At 32.2% G+C, this 17,012-nt stretch overlaps 3 protein-coding genes across 3 annotated transcripts in view; all 3 read left to right on the forward strand.

The window, feature by feature from the left end:
- Positions 1-17,012, forward strand: part of LOC144557628 (UPF0481 protein At3g47200-like) — an 85,294-nt gene that overhangs the window by 17,858 nt on the left and 50,424 nt on the right. Inside the window, exon 2 of the mRNA XM_078306225.1 lies at positions 7,354-7,482. The gene's annotated coding sequence lies outside the window, so the exon portion shown is untranslated. The remainder of the gene's footprint in view (positions 1-7,353; positions 7,483-17,012) is intronic.
- Positions 526-1,005, forward strand: LOC144556675 (soyasapogenol B glucuronide galactosyltransferase-like). Its single transcript, XM_078305065.1, has 2 exons — positions 526-620; positions 717-1,005. The coding sequence occupies exons 1-2, from the start codon at positions 526-528 to the stop codon at positions 1,003-1,005; spliced, it is 384 nt and encodes a 127-aa protein (XP_078161191.1).
- The window catches only part of LOC144556676 (UPF0481 protein At3g47200-like), a 37,270-nt gene continuing 26,144 nt past the window's right edge, over positions 5,887-17,012 (forward strand). The window contains exon 1 of the mRNA XM_078305066.1: positions 5,887-7,370. Coding sequence (XP_078161192.1) covers positions 5,887-7,284 — 1,398 coding nt within the window. The 3' untranslated portion in view covers positions 7,285-7,370. The remainder of the gene's footprint in view (positions 7,371-17,012) is intronic.

The following is a 17,012-nucleotide window of genomic DNA, read 5'->3' on the forward strand; positions in this document are numbered from 1 at the left end:
AATATAATATAAACATGGGGTTAAGTAGTTGCATGTGTATGTGATTAAGTTGTTGCATGGACCTTCAATAAAATATAATATAAACAAGAGGTAAAGTAGTTGTATGGGTATGGGGTTAAGTAATTGCATGAACTTTTAATAAAATATAATATAAACAAGGTGGTAAAGTAGTTGCATGGGCATAGAGTTAAGTAGTTGCATGGCATGTTAATAAAATATAATATCTGACCTTCAAAATGTAATTGCATGGGGAGATAGAAAGCAGTTGCATGGTTGCCCATCACATATTTGCATGCGATACATGTTGCATGAGACTACCCTTGCAACAAGTTTGAGGAATTCAAAAACTTCATTTTTGTTGCATGGACCGTACTTACCATGCAACAAACTAGTGGTACGCATGCAATAAACTCATATTCTAGTAGTGGTAGCGAGTGCTACTTCAAATCTGAACAACTTCATGAATTAGCTATTGGTTTAGAATAGTCTAGAAGAAATTTTCTTTAGGTTGTTAGAGGAGAAAACATGGAGGAATGGATGCCTGATGGTTGGGAGGATAGGATAGCTGGAAGGGGATTGGTGGTGAAAGGACCCCTCAAGTGGCGATCCTTTCGCATCCGGCAATCGGAGCCTTCTTGACTCACTGTGGATGGAATTCAGTTCTAGAAGGTCTCTCTGCAGGTGTGCCAATGCTAACTTGGCCCTTTGCATCTGAGGAATTTATCAATGAAAAACTATTTGGTGGAAATGATTGGTTGTGCTGCTAAGGTGTGGGATGGAGGAAAGAGGAGCACTAGAGAGGAAGAGCATGAACTCGTACCGAGAAGTGAGATAGCCCATGCTGTGTTTAAATTCATGGAGCCCGGAGGTGAATATGTGGCAATGCATTCTAAAGCAAAGAATGTTTCGGTCTCGGCACTGACTGCCATGCAAGAGGGTGGGAGTTCTCATGGTGACATCAAGAATCTGGTTAATGATATGTTTGGATTAATTGGAAGAAAGTGATGAAGACTAGCAAATTAATTAGATCAATTTGCATTAGAAAATTAATAAATCTGTGTGATTTTGAGATGATTTTTTTAGTAGGGTGCACTATCGATCTACTCTCTCTCCCTTGCTTATTCAAATTATTACATGTTTTCTTCATTTTCTATTTTTGAGTAGTAGGGTGCAATTATCGTTCTCCTCTCTCTCTCTCTCTCTCTCTCTCTCTTGCATTATTGAAATTATTACTTGTTTTGTTTATTTTGGATTTTGTAAAATGGGATTCTGATATTTATATATATATATATATATATATATATAGAGATGAGTTATGGTGAGTTATAGAGTAAAATGAGTTTTTTACTCCATAGCAAAAAATTCCATTTTGAAAATTCAAACAACCGATCCAAACCGTTCATCTTTTTCTCCATATTTAAATATGCTTGGAAACCAAATTTTATGTTTTTTGGAATTTTTTTACTATTTATTAAGCCACTTTGAAAATCGCTGATCCGGTGGTCCAGAAAGTTTTACTGTTTTTACTGTTCACCCGGATTTTCAGATATTTCAAAGTGGCTTAATAAATAGTAAAAAAAATTCCAAAAAATGTAAAAATTAGTTTCGAAGCATATTTTATTATGGAGATCACATCTAACGGTTTGGATCAACGATTTGGACTTTCAAAATGAAAAAATAGCGTGGAGTACAAACGCGTTTTACTCCGCGTCTCACCGTAGCACATCTCTCTATATATATATCATCGCATTTGAACCTGAATGAGCCTTTTAAGGTGGAGATTGAGAACTTCATTATTTGAACATGCAATTTTTGGTCGCTCGATCGAGTGATTGGATCGAGCCAGATTTGACATTTTTTCAGAATTCTTTGAACATGTGCACTAATGAGCTGTCGTTGTCATTCTAAGTCAATTAAAATCAATTTGTGCATGTAAAATGAATACGACCATGTCTTTCAGAAATATTAGTTAAACAAAGTTTGAGCGAGGCTATATATGGTACTATGCATAGCGTAGATGGGTCCGTAATATGGATTGATATAATCCACTTTTAAGGTACAAATTAAGAATAGTTCCAGATTCTTTGGTAAAGAGTCGATCAGTTTCTTATTATTGTCCTTATTTCCTCCCCATATAATGGTCAATACCGAAAGGTTGTCCCGAGGTTTTAAGCCACTGGAATCTTTGAGAACTGAATTTCCGGTAGCAATTCTAATGCTGAGTTTCCGAAGCTTACTCACTTTTGAAAGATCACCTTGCTGGCATGACTCGTTTTTGTTTCCCACGCTGCCCACCACAAAACCCTTTAATACCTCCAAATTAGAGAGTTCACATACCAATTTTGACATATAATCTAATAGGTAGCACTCTGATATATTTAAAATCATCAACTTCTTGAAGTCTAGTATTTTCAAATATTCTAGCTTCCCAATTGATTCATGAAGCTCTTCTATCCTCGAAATACCTCGCAGGCTAATTAAGTCATGGCTTAGGCATCTATGTTATGGCCCAATTTTACTCTCTGAACATTAAAGAGCTGTCCTATTGACTTAGGCATCTATGTTATGGCCCATTAGCCCAATAACGACCCAGCCCAGTTCAAACTTCTCTTTAATTAACGCACGGAGCAGCATTGGATGGTTCTGAGAGCATTTCCAATCCAGCAATTGAAAAGGGATTGCTAAATAACAATTATAAAAATTTTAGAAATTAAGCAATCCACTCCTACATTGATACAATCAATCAAACAATTGAGAATGAAACACTTGACCAATAAGAATTAAATATTTGGCCAACTCATCTTTAGAAAAGAATTTCTTATTAAGCAATTCTTTCCAACAATTGTTAAATAAGCAATAGCCATACAACCCAGCAATTACAAAAACAATTGACACATCAGCATAAGCAATTCATAAGCAATTACTGTTGGAGATGCTCTGAAAATGAAAAATATTCAAAGATAAGGACAGTACAGTATGCCCATTAGCCCAATAGCGAATAATAATAATTGTCCGATTCATATATATATAACCTGGGTGTTGTCTTTGTGGTATAAGAAAAACATTTTATAATAAATTTTTAGTTTTCAATTCTACCTAAATTTTTTCATTTCTTTTCTTTTCTTTACTGTACTTTAAAACAATGACAATCTCAAAGACATGCTATCCCAATAAATAAGTAACCATATATATATATATATAATTCAATACTATTTCTAGGATGAAAGATAAGTACATATTCTTTTCGTTTTGTCCTACCTTTTCCTTTTGATTGTTTTTTCTCTTTTGTAAATTTGAAGATTTAATTTTTCAAAGGAGGTGGATCGAGCATAATGGCAACACAAGGACATTATGAAATCCTTTTGCTCTTGCTTTCTTTTCTTTTATTCTTTATTTCATCTTTCCTCTTTGATGATATGAAAATTCGTTGCTGTGACTAGCTAGCCATTTGTTACTTTCTACAATCATAGTTTCCTTGAATTTTCTGGGGCTTAAAAAAAATATTTTACTTGAATAATTCTTGTAGCAAAAAATTCTTGTATATGTAGGATTTCTGAAAATAGCATGTAAAATTAGGATTGAGTGGTATGGAGGGGTAATAAGCTGTCTTTTTTATCATTAACAACCCCAACAAATTAAATAGAGAAAACGATATATACTAACATATCAAATTATTGTACAGTGCTGGCGCACCCTTGTTAATCAAATAATATCATACAAAATGGCTACGGCTTTTGTGATAGATGGACTCAATTACGGTGTCTCTGACTCCTATATATGCTGCAATTTCATTCCATTTGTAGCCTTTAAACATCTGTTAAAAAAAAAATTTGTTTTTTTTTTCATAATGTATTGTTAATTTTGTAAGCATGATGACAAAATCAATTGACTAATTCATTTCTACTAAGGATAAAGTAATGCGTGTTGTTGGAGAAAGAAAAAGAGAGATCAGAATGTGGATTGTTGGAGAATGTGGTTTGGCAACTAATTTTCTTTCATGACTTATATTCCTTTCGTTTCAGGTGTACCTCTAATTTTCCTTTTAATTTTCTTTTCTCTTTTGTAAGTTTGAAGATTTAATTGTTCGAAAAAGGTGGAGCATAATGGCAAGACAAGGAAATGGTGAAATACTTGTGCTTTTCGTAATGTGAACACCATGTGTTTTATCTTTACTTAACTTTTTCTCTTTGATGATACGGAAATTCATTGCTTTACTTCATTTCGTAGTTTATATATTTCATATTGAGAGCAAAATAAGTCTAAAATTAGATATACTTCTAGGTTTTATTGATATCTTTTTGTGATGAATAAGTTTTGAAACGCAAAAATACAATTAATATATATCAAATTTTGTATATAAGATTGCATATTTTTATTGGTTGCAATAAATCATTTGAATAGGATAGAGAAAATATTTAAGGTGTCTTTAAAGCTCACTATACATATCAAGTTGGATTTAAATTATTTTCTAATATTCATCTCATCTATACAAGAAGAATGAGTCGAACATCGACTTTTTGAGATCATGAGCATAGTTTATTTGTAATGATTTTATTTTTACACCAAATCACTATACAAATTTTTTGCAAAATAAATAATTGAATTGAAAAAATTATTGTAGATATGATGTGCGATTTCTAAAAATAGCTAGTAAAAGTTAGATATGTAGGAATTCTTAGATATTAAATGTATGCACAATTGCTTTAATAATTAAGAAATACAAACTATTTAACACAAGCAAAAACTGTTACCAGTTTCATTTTAATGTGTAGATTATTCAAAAATTTTAAAAAATTGTGAGCCTTTTGCTTGTCCTATATATAAACTTCGTAAACATTATGAAATTAGATCAAACTATTTTATATTGTAAATATATAATTCTTTATTTTTTTTTAAATTAGATCAAACTATTTTATATTGTAAATATATAATTCTTTATTTTTTTTAGGTTACAGATTCTGTTGGTTTTAATTCAACGATCAATTTCAACATATGAAGGCATGCACAAAATATTATCTAAGATATGTGTATTCTGCAAGTTCAACATATTATGAAATTTACTTGACTTAATTAAGATTATTTTATAGAAATTATACTGTATTAGTTTAATTTAAACATATTGTTTTATAGATATTGCAACACTTATACTGTATTAGTTTAATTTAAACAAATATAATAAATTGTGTCATATAGGATAGGTTAATTTGATTGAAGGATTCTATAAAATAAATTGTGTCATATAGCACTACTTCCCACATTTTTTTTTCTCATTTTCTTCCGGGATGCTTTCAAAGTACTAAAAAAAAAAATCCACTTTTGAAACATTAATTATTGAGAAAACAAATTATAATTTTTCTTAGGAAAACACTTCGAAGGTTAAAATTTTCTTTTTGATTGAGATAACAGGCCTACTCGGAGGCCTCTAGTTCCTGTGCAGGTCATATATAATGAACCATTTCTTTGGGGGTTATAAAATAATGATAAATGTATATTAAATTACTAAAAGTACTAGAAAGCAAGCAAAAAATTATATAGTGAAAGAACCACATTTTCCAAATACTAGTTAAGTAAAAAATTAGTTATGAATTTAGGAAGACTTTAAATTTCTCAGATTTCCTTGTGCAATTCGTGGCTCACTGTTAGACCTAATTTATATCAGGAAAGATTTTTCAATAATGCAAGGGCTCTGTTGAAAAGTAGCATTTTTATTTTCTTATGCATGAAGGTTCAAGGTTATGTATGCACAATAATTAGAAGACAGCTGGTCAAGGTCGTATCTTCCAGCTCAGCGTGACGGGGCCACACTAATGATCAATATAAATACAAATGTTAAAGGTCGTTTTGTTCAAGTTCAACCAAAACTCTTCCATTTACCAAAAAATATTAATGGAAGAAACCCAGATAGACATTGTAGTTGGTGAAGTCTCTCGTCTGGCAAAATCAATGCAATCTGACCCATTTTGGGGCAAAACGAACGAGGCAAACAACTTCACCATCTTTCGCAAACCACATCACATTTCCCAAAGCAAGAAGAAACTCTTTGAGCCCTCCGTCATCACCATCGGCCCATTCCACCGTGATCAAAAGGGTCAAAAGGGCCTCCAACTCCAAGCCTTCGAGGAGGAAAAATGGCGGTTATTGCAGGGTTTCTTGTCCCGTTCCAGCATAAGTTTAGATCTCTGTCTAAAAGAGATGAAGTCGCTAGAAGAGGAAACACGGACGTGTTATAGTGAGAAGTCTACTCTTGACAGCGATACATTTGTCAAGATGATGTTGCTTGACGGATGTTTCGTGCTCGAGTACTTCTTACAATTGTTTATAGGAAAATTGAATTATTCTCGTGTCATATATCGTGATTTGCTACTTTTAGAGAACCAAATTCCCTTCTTTATAATTGAGAAGTTGTATCAGATTGGTTTAAACCAAGAAGATAGACTGAATTTTGAGAAATATAGAATGAGTTTTGTTAAATACCTTGCTTATATGTTTTTGACCCTAGGACTAGCAAAGGATATAAACTCCATTCCATATCCTCCAACCTTCAAAAAAGTTCCAGATCCTCGAGCTGAAATTCAAGACTCCATACACTCCAAAATTCCAGAACCTCCAGCTGAAATTCCAAACCCTCCAGATAAAATTCATCATTTGGTTCATCTCTGTTACCACTATTTAGTGCCCCACCCAGAACCTAGGGTGCCATTGAACTCAGAAAAAGGGGATATATCCTCTATGGTGATCCCTTCTGCCACTGAGCTAAAAAATAAGGGCCTGAAATTAAAACCAAAGAGCAACCCAAAACATATGCTCGACATATCATTTGATCATGGTGTCTTACAAATCCCTAAACTAGCAATCACCGCTGAGAATAAGCCTATTTTAGCAAACCTTGTAGCATTTGAACAATCCAAACATGCAAATAAGGATTTACCCTTTACAAGATTTGTAATATTTTTGGATAATCTAATCAACACAGTATCTGATGTGAAAATATTACAAAAATGCGGAATCGTTGAGAACTGGCTAGACAGTGAAAAGGAGGTGACTCAGTTCATCAACCAGTTCACCGAAGTTGATTTTTTTGAGAGAGATCACTATTTGGCGGGATTATACATGAAAGTGAACGGATATATTAAATCAAACTGGGACCAATCAAGGTGGAAAAAGCAGCGAGCAAAATTGAAACGTGAATACTTTAGCAGTCCGTGGAAAGCAATTTCTGTCGTTGCTGCTTTCATACTTCTAGTTCTTACCTGTGTACAAACTTTCTATGCAGTTTATGCCTAGAAATTTCCCCCGAGCTCATGATGCTTTAACTTTGACAGTACTTTGCTGGGCTTCTAAATTGAACAAGAGAAAAGTGGCGTTACCATGTATGCTAGGAAGGAGTTGTTTTTTTAATCGTTATTTTTTTTCTTTCCTTGTTTGTCATTCCTTTTAGTGTTGTATCTTGTCTGTGTTTTGTTTTTATGATTTGCTACGAAGGTTTATTTTCAGCACCAGTTACAGGCATGTATTGTCTTTTTTTGAGAAACTTGGCAGCAAAGTGATTTTATTGAAATTTAAATAAAGTGAATGAATTGGACAAAATAAAGTATGCAGACCTATATCATTAAATAAATATGTTACTTACACGTGTAAGTGCTTATGTGTTAAGAAGAAATAATCGTAGTGTCATGTTATAATAATAGAACTAAGTTAAATTAAGTTTATTTGATAAGTTTAATCAGTTAAATAAATTATGATATACATAAATTGAATAAAAACGTTAAATTGTTCACATAATTCTGATTAATCGGCCGCATACCGAATAATCGCTTGGCGGTACCGCATCCATCTGACGACCGCATACCGTTATTTATAACACTGAGTGAAACTAGACAATTAAAATTAAAAGTCTGAAACTGTGGTAATAATTATATTTGTCTATAATAATCCTCCATAATTGGGTGATCCATTACAAACAGATCAGACAGTATCCGCCATCCAATTGCAATTCAAAAGTATTGGGCCTACATGGGCCTACATGGGCCTACATGGACCCATTCCCAACTTGTTCATACAATTACAGCCATTATAGAATTCAAAATAAGTACCAAACCAAAATCTCATGGAATTGAATGTCAGCCCTTTGCATTCTCAATTTGAATATTTATTAACAAACTGAAAAATTGAATATCAATTAATTAATCCAATGGAATAAATGTATTTCATCCATGGTATGGTGCTTGATAAAGAAAATACTATTGTACAAATTTATGATATCAAACAAAGGTCCGTTAATTTCGATATTAAATCATTTCAATTCTAACGTCCAAAAATTAGTTAATTTCATGTTTGAGGTCTTAATCACGTTGATGGCTATTTTTCTTTATTGGAATAAGGCTGAAATTAATAGGCTATAATGTGCACTTTGCTCCACCATTACGCGGTGAAAGAAATTAATTGAGCTTGTCATATGCCAAATAATTAAAATTAAATGCGCAAAACTGTAGCGGATTTAAATTTAACCAGGTCAGATTCAACAAACGAATTCAGAAAGGTTAAAATTAAAAGAACGTAACCATTCACATGGATACAGGTTAGGCCATGTTTGGTTGTGGAGTAAGAGGTGGAGTAAATCCCTTACTCCACGCTTAAGGAGTCAAACGAGGAGTAACATAGGCGGTTTAAGATGGAGTAAGATTTGAGCTAAACCGGAGTAACTTACACCACCTAGAGAGGTGGTTTAGCTTACTCCACCAAACATGATTAACTTACTCCGGTTTAGCTTGGAGTAAGAAATTTAATTCGGTTTAACTTTACTCCACAACCAAACATGACCTAAATTTTTAGTAGTCATTAATTACCAGTTGGAACATCATAACTAGTGATAGCGGAAAATATTGCAAACATAATAAAGATTGCTAAAACTTAAAAAAAACAGAAAATTATATTGATAAAATAGTAACGATACAAGATATTTGTTGGGGCTAATCAATCAAAAGAGGACTCACTCAATTCATAAGGGATTTGCTCACCCAAAGGAGATCCAATGGGGACTCGCTCACCCAAAGGAGACCCGAAGGGGACTCACTCACTCTAAACTTAGCATCACACTAAGACAAAAACAAAATGACTCTAATCTAATCTATCCTCTCTCAAAGACTTATTTATAATTAAAGAAAAATAGATGTTATAAAATCTTGCAAATTAAGAGAATAAACCGGCAGGATTCTATTCCATTATCCTCCAATAATGAGCATGATATCAGTCCTCTTAAGCCACATTTCTTACTGTTAATTCCTTGCCAAATCTGCACGGGTTTCCAATACAATTGTAGTAATTAGCTGCATCAACTAGCTTGTAAATTAGAAGGATCTTATGTTAGTTGTATTGTCAGACTACACTGAGCCCACGATTCTAACAACTTTAATTCAAACTCATTGTAGATAGAGAAAATTGACTCTTATATATGCTCATATGAAAATATAATTTAAATCAAAAAATTAAAATTGTATATTGTAAATTATGAAACTATAATCAATAAAATTAGAGAAATTACATTTTAACAAAATATTCAGTATAATAAACCAGAGATTATAGAAGGATAGAAGGTGCACGGCGCAGACATCAAAATTTTCATTCACCTGCTTGAAAAAATACATTTATATATATAGGGGAAAAAGGATTGAAACGTATGGGCTATGTAGGTCCAAGGTTTTGATGCATTTTCCGTAGATAATTTTTGGTCATAATGATTGAAGCAATATCAATGATCAGGAGATTCTTTTGTTAACAATCTGTATAAAATTTGATTTGTGATCATAAATCTTGAAGTATAAATAAAGGTTTTGATGTGTGAAATGGGCTTTAGTATGGATTACAAAATGTTGTTTATACAATAGAAATATATAATTATACAAACATCCTGTTTTCAAAGAACTAGGCAAAGGAACATGATCTCTATGTAAAAGATCATGAATTCAAAAATCAAATGGGAAAAATCCTTTGTTGTATTACAAAAGTATTAAATAGTTGGGTAGCTTGATCTCCAACTTTTTCTAAAAAAAATATTGTTTCCAATTCCTATCCTTGGATTATTCGAGAACGAACAAAAAGCTGGGGCCTGATAATAAACCACCTCATTCGAATAATAGCACTTGTAATAACCCCCTAAACTAGCCTTACACAAAACCCTAAATAGAACAATCCTACCTAGAAATTCATAGGATTTTCATATGTAAATTCCATTTTATGCAAGGTACATATACACAAAACGCTGTTATTTTCAATATTTTTTCATTTTTCTCACAAATATATTCAACCAAGATCTAGGAATCCACTAAGACTCTATAGACGCTTCTTTGATATTGTGCAAGCCTTATGCTGTCACGTAAATGCAAAATTATGCCATCACAGAAACATGGATCTTGTGTTTTTATTTTCATTTTTATCCGCGATGTAAATTGACAAACTTATATAAGGTGCGAAAAAACAATTTTAAGTATGTTCCAGAGGGTCAAAATTCGAGATATGACGAGGATACTTCATTTATGCAATATTATTGAGGTAAATAAAACAACATATATTACATTCATTAATAATGAAGCATCACGATTTTTTAAGTTCTTATTTATTTTTTTAGCACTGGGCATTTGTTACATTAGAGCAGTAGTACTCCCTGAGCATGGGCCTTTAAAAGAAGTGACAGATCAAAGAGGCAGGACAGCCAGAGCAATGGGCTTTCCAGCTCGTCCAATTATGGGCCTTCTACATCATTTGATTTGCCATCAAATTCAATAGGAAAATTTTCTCTATATACAACGTTTTCAAAATTGAGACAGTTTGACCAGTCCTTGTACTAATTGCATCATATATATGATATTATGCATACTTCTTTTGAGAAATGCCAATATGAGCTTAAGCGAAGGGAGAAATAACAATCTAACGAGGATGAACAAATTGATAAATGGTTATAATAAAAGTTTTGTAATTTGTTAACATTTAATTAAGAATTCAGCTCATATGATCGGAGAATATTACGGATTTAATATCTATCAAACAAACAGCATATATATGAAAGCTGCTTGGCACCAGATAAGGAATTTAAGCATTTTAGAAACAACTCAAATTTGTCTCTGTCTGGGGAAGGCAATCAGATAAGGAATTTAAGCTGTTTGGCACCAGATAAGGAATTTGTCTCTATATATGAAATGCTTTTGTTTTCTTCTTATTTTTTTTTTCAAAGAATAAAATTACCTAACATGTTGATGACCTAAATTATTTGCTTGTCCTTTTATACAATTAATTTCGATAATTCTCAAACTAGTTGTTGAACATAATTTGTTTTTTCAATGAATACATAAGCATGTGTGAGGATGGTGGGAGAAAATTAATATGGCCAAGTGGAAGTTGTGAACATTATATTAAGAATTGAGAATTGACTACCTTATTAACTGTTGAAGCAGAGGATGTACGGTCTGTGTATGTGTGTACACGCACCGTGTACCTGGCCGCTAGAGCAGATATGGAAGGTGGCAGCTGGTTGTGTTGTTATGGAAGGTGGTATCTGAATCCGTTTGAGATTTACAATATGTTTCTGAGTTATTTTGGTTCTTATTTTAGGAGATTGTAATATATGAAAAAATGAAAGAAATAATTATAGAAAAAAAGGAAAGAAAAGAAAAAAGAAAGTATGATGTCTAATTTGAGGGAGGCTCTTTCTATAAAGCCTTCCCTCCTTCCTCTATAAGAATTATTCTTGTGTAAGAAATAAAAAACGTGTGTGTGAATGTGGAGGACATAGGTACCAAGTTGGTACTAAATCTCGTTAAATTATGTGTTCAATTCTTTCTGTGTGATTGCTTGTACACGGACCATGTCCAGTGGTACACGGATCGTGTGTGAATTTCCGTTGTTCAAATTGTTACATTAATTAATAAGAGAAGGTAATCAATTACAATTAATGCGATATTATTAGAAAAAGAAAAAAAGAGTAAGGTAGGAAAGAAGAAGTGTCATTTGATATGTTTCTGCATTCTAACACGCAAGTACGTACACCTCCAACCTGTATTAAATTGAATATCAAGAGAGGTCACCTCCCTAGACCACAGAGTGGGTTTGCTGACGCAACCAATTATTTGTCTGAAATGATCTTGAATTTGACATTAAGCACATTAATTAAGTTATTAACAGTCCTTGGACCGGTTGAAACAAAACCAAGGTTCGCTACAAATTGGCAAAGTAGATCGGCTGGGGATAAAATGGGTGTTATCTGATGTTAGCCTGCTGGATTTTTGGGATACTCTTTTTCATGTGATTTGATCTTTCGTGATGATGGAATTCATCATGTACAGTTTTGTTATCCCTGCACAATTTTTTATTTTTTATTTTGGATTGTCTCCGTACAACTAGGAACCATTAAATAAACAATCCACTCATCCAATGATAAATACTTCTCAGACATAATTGCAATTTTCAGAAAAATATCAATAATAAATACTTCTCAGACATAATGATAAATACTTTATGTTACATAAATAAATACTTCTCAGACATAATTACAACTTTCAGTAAAACATTAATGATAAATATTTCTCAGACATAATGATAAATATTTTAAGTTACATGGATAAATAATTTATGTTACATGGATAAATATTTTTCAGACATAATTGCAATTTTCAGTAAAACATATGTATTTCAAAGACAATGATAAATACTTGTCAGAAACAATAATAAATACTTTTTTGAACTTTGTTCTTGAACTTGTTACTAAGTAATGTTTAATTAAATCAAAGTATTATCATGTCAGAGAATGATAAATACTTCTCAGACATTATGATAAATACATGTCAGAAACAATGATAAATACTTTCTTGAACATCAATAAACTTATTAGCATTTATTAGCGAGGATTGTTGTTAGATGACAGCATAATTAATATGGGGATTGTTATTAAAGGACATTATAAGTAATGCGGGGATTGTTATTAGTGGACAATATAATTAATACGAAGATTGTTATTAAATGACAGTATAATTTAATGCGGGGATAAATAAAAATTATTGGCAGAATAAATGGGGGGATAAATGACAATTAATGAAGTTAATATTGAGATAGAGAGTGCGGAAAAAAAGGGGGGACGGGAGTGAGGAGATTTATATAATTATTCATTAGAAAAAGAAAAAAGAGTACGGTAGGAAAGAAGAAGTGGCATTTGATATGTTTCTCCGTTCTAACACGCAAGTATCTGTATTAAATTGAATATCAAGCGAGGTCACCTCCTCAGACTACAGAGTGGGTTTGCTGAGGCAACCAATTATTTGTTTTAAGTGATCTTCAATTTGATATTAAGCACATTAATTAAGTTATTAACAGTCTTTGGACCGGTTGAAACAAAACCAAGATCAGCGGGGGTAAAATGGGCATTCTCCTATGTCGGCCTGCTGGATTTTCGGGATACTTTTTCATGTGATTTGATATTTCGTGATGATGGAATTCGTCATATACAGTTTAGTTATAGTAATGCATCAGCAACAATATTTATCTTAATAATTTAAATAAAATTCATTACTACTAATTTGACGTGTATTCTCTCTCTGAAGTCACATATTTTAAATTTGTAATTGACAAATTTCAACAATAATTTATACTTTTCTGCGCCATATTTCATAAGAGTATAGGATATATTAGGCTAAAAGGTACACCCGATTATATGTAAATTTGTGGATGAACAGGTTTTTCATGCATCTAATAACTACGAACAAAAAGTTCAAAGAAAGGAACAAGAACGTTCACATAATTTATTTTTATGAAATTCACATAAATTTGTTGTCTGCGTTATTTATATTAATTCCATGAGATACTGGAGGCAAACCCAAGAACTATAGCACCGATCGATCATTAGCATGATTTATGATATATGTTCCAAAACCTTTTATGGAATCTATATTAATTAGTGCTCCATGAACATGCCGCCGAATTGATCACCTGCTCAAATAAATGTTAATGCAGCAAAAGTTCAGATATTAATTTAACAAGAATGAAACACTTTTCGCGAGGATAAAAAAGTGACCTTTTGCGACGGACTACTCTCATTGTTCAGGTTTTTTTTTTTGCGACAGTACTTTTTGCGACGGACGACCGTCATAAATGCGTTTTTTTCCTCGCAAAAAGTGTCTACTTTTGTTGTAGTGTTATTAAGAAAGCAGAAAATATAAAGCCAATGACGAAAATCATTAGATACTGGAACATAAAAAAGTTCAGATATATTTGTTGTGTTAATTTTTACAACTAATTCTATAAGATACTAGAGGCAAATCCAAAAACTATAAGACTAACCAATATAAACGGAAACCATAACGGTGCTCCATAAATATATATACAGCCGAGACAAATTATACACCATATATAGTTTGCAGATAAATTATATATTCCTGCAAGCATTATAAAACCCAAAAAGTTCTTATTACTTGACATTTTGTAATAATTAAAATTATAGGTCCATTGATGAGAACTTTTATTTGTAATTAAGAAAATTGTAGGAGTTCGGCGAATTTTTTTATATTAATGTTTTGAATATTACACAGGGAATCTGTTTAAAGAGATCAATGTATTTTTTTAGAGGCACCTTTTACTTTAGATGAAATTAAAAAAATAGTTTTTGCATGTAATCCAACTAAGGCACCTGGTCCAGATGACATGTCTTTTCTTTTCTATCAGACCTTTTGGGACATTCTTAAGGATGATTTACTTCGTTTATTTACATCATTCTACAATCATGAGTTGGAAGTACCCAAATTTAATTTAGCATCAATAACTTTAATTCCCAAGAAAGAGGATGTCATTAGGGTACGAAATTTTAGACCTATTAGTTTAATCAATTGTAGTTATAAACTTATTAGTAAACTTCTTGCCGATAGGATTTCAAATGTTATGGATTCCATAATTGATTTATCACAAATAGCTTATATTAAAGGTAGATTTATTCTTGATAATGTAGTTTGTGCTCATGAGGTATTGCATCAGATTAAAATTACGAAACAGAAAAGAGTATTATTTAAGTTAGATTTTGAAAAAGCTTTTGACCATGTTAATTGGGATTTTCTTATAGAGGTTATGCAATTACGAGGTTTTGGTCCTAGATTTATTTCTTGGATTAGATTAACTTTAGATGGTAGTCGAACTTGTGTTAATCTGAATGGGACTCTAGGTCCATATTTTTCTTGTAAAAGAGGGGTGAGGCAAGGAGATCCCTTGTCCCCTTTTCTCTTTATTTTAGTTACCGATGCATTAAATAAGATTCTGTTGAAAGCACAAAACGGGGGTTTTATAGTGGGTTTAGGTAATTTTCCTAATTTAGGTAATGTGTTAAATTTACATTTTGCAGATGATACTTTACTATTTCTTAAAGCTGATAGACATATTTTAGCTAATATTAAATGGCTTCTTTTGGCATTTGAAAATGTCTCCGGTCTCAAGATTAATTATGACAAAAGTGAGATGTACCCATTAAATTTCAATGATTTAGAGTGTGCTGATTTAGCTTCTGTTTTGGGTTGCAAAGTAGTTACTTTACCTCTTACCTATTTAGGTGTCCCGATCAATAATAAGTCTCTTACAGACATTGATTGGCAACTTCTTATAGATAAAATTGAGAAAAAATTGCAAACTTGGAAGGGCTCCTTATTATCTTTAGGAGGTAGAGTTACTCTTCTCAATTCTGTCATTTCAGCTATTCCTTTATATTGGCTTTCTATTTATAGATTACCAGTTAAAATTAGACATAGAATAGATAAGATTAGGAGAAAATTCTTGTGGCATGGAGGTAATTCTACAAGGAAAAAATATCATTTAGTGGAATGGAGGATAGTTTGTAAGAGTAAAAGTCAAGGTGGTTTGGGTATTTTAGATTTGAAACTTATGAATAAGGCTTTATTGGCTAAATGGTGGATTAGATTTTTAGATAATACAATACATGGTAAATGGAATGATATAATTAGAAGTAAATATGGGACAAGAACTACTACTACAATTTGCTCTCCCTTCTGGAGATCTATTCTTAAGGATATTCCAGTTATTAATTTAGGTTTAAACAAAGAAATAGGTAATGGTCAAACTACTTTTTGGTTAGATAGATGGTGTTTTGAGCATGCTTTACAACATCAATATCCGCATTTGTTTTCCATTGTATCTCATAGATTTATTTCGGTTGCAGAGGCTTTTAATAGTTCTACCCTTCAATTGTCTTTCAAAAGACAGTTGACTGGGGTATGTTTAGAAGAATGACATGCTTTACAATGTAGATTTTAGCATTTCACTTTGTCTGATCAGTTAGAAGATAGATTGATTTGGAGATAGTCCAAGGATGATAATTTTACTGTACATTCTTTTTATCAATGGCTTGAATATGGGGGTATTCCTAACAAGGAGTACAATTCTATTTGGAAATCGCATATCCCTTTGAAAATAAAAATATTCTTATGGTTAGTTAGACGGGATAAAATCCTTACTAAAATTAATTTAGCTAATAAAGGTTGGCCATGTGATATTTCTTGTGTTTTTTGTGGTCAACCTGAAGATACTGAACATCTTTTTATACATTGTTCTTACATTAGATTAATTTGGAATTGGATTGCTGATCATAATAACTTTACATTTACTTGTGCATCTTTAGAGGATTTATGGGTATTAGATGCATACATTCCTTTAAAGGATAGGTTATTGGTTGAGCTACTTAGAGGATCCATTTTATGGACTATTTGGCTGGAAAGAAATAGAATTTGTTTTAATGATGCTAACCCTCTACCGATTAAATCTATTGGAACAAAAATTATTTCATGAGCTAGCTTTTGGTGTCAATCTCGATTAGATGATTCATTTTTCAAATTGAGTCTAATGCTCCCTTCTGATGTTAAGGATCTCCCAGATCAAATACAAGAGGAAGAGGTAAGAAGTCCAGAATTGGCTCAAGTAGTGGACCTTCTAATGTCCATTTCCCAAGTGGACAGTTCAGAGGATATGCCGGGTTT

This window comes from Carex rostrata, chromosome 7, assembly GCF_964058835.1.
Source record: "Carex rostrata chromosome 7, lpCarRost1.2, whole genome shotgun sequence".
In the NCBI taxonomy this organism is placed as follows: domain Eukaryota; kingdom Viridiplantae; phylum Streptophyta; class Magnoliopsida; order Poales; family Cyperaceae; genus Carex; species Carex rostrata.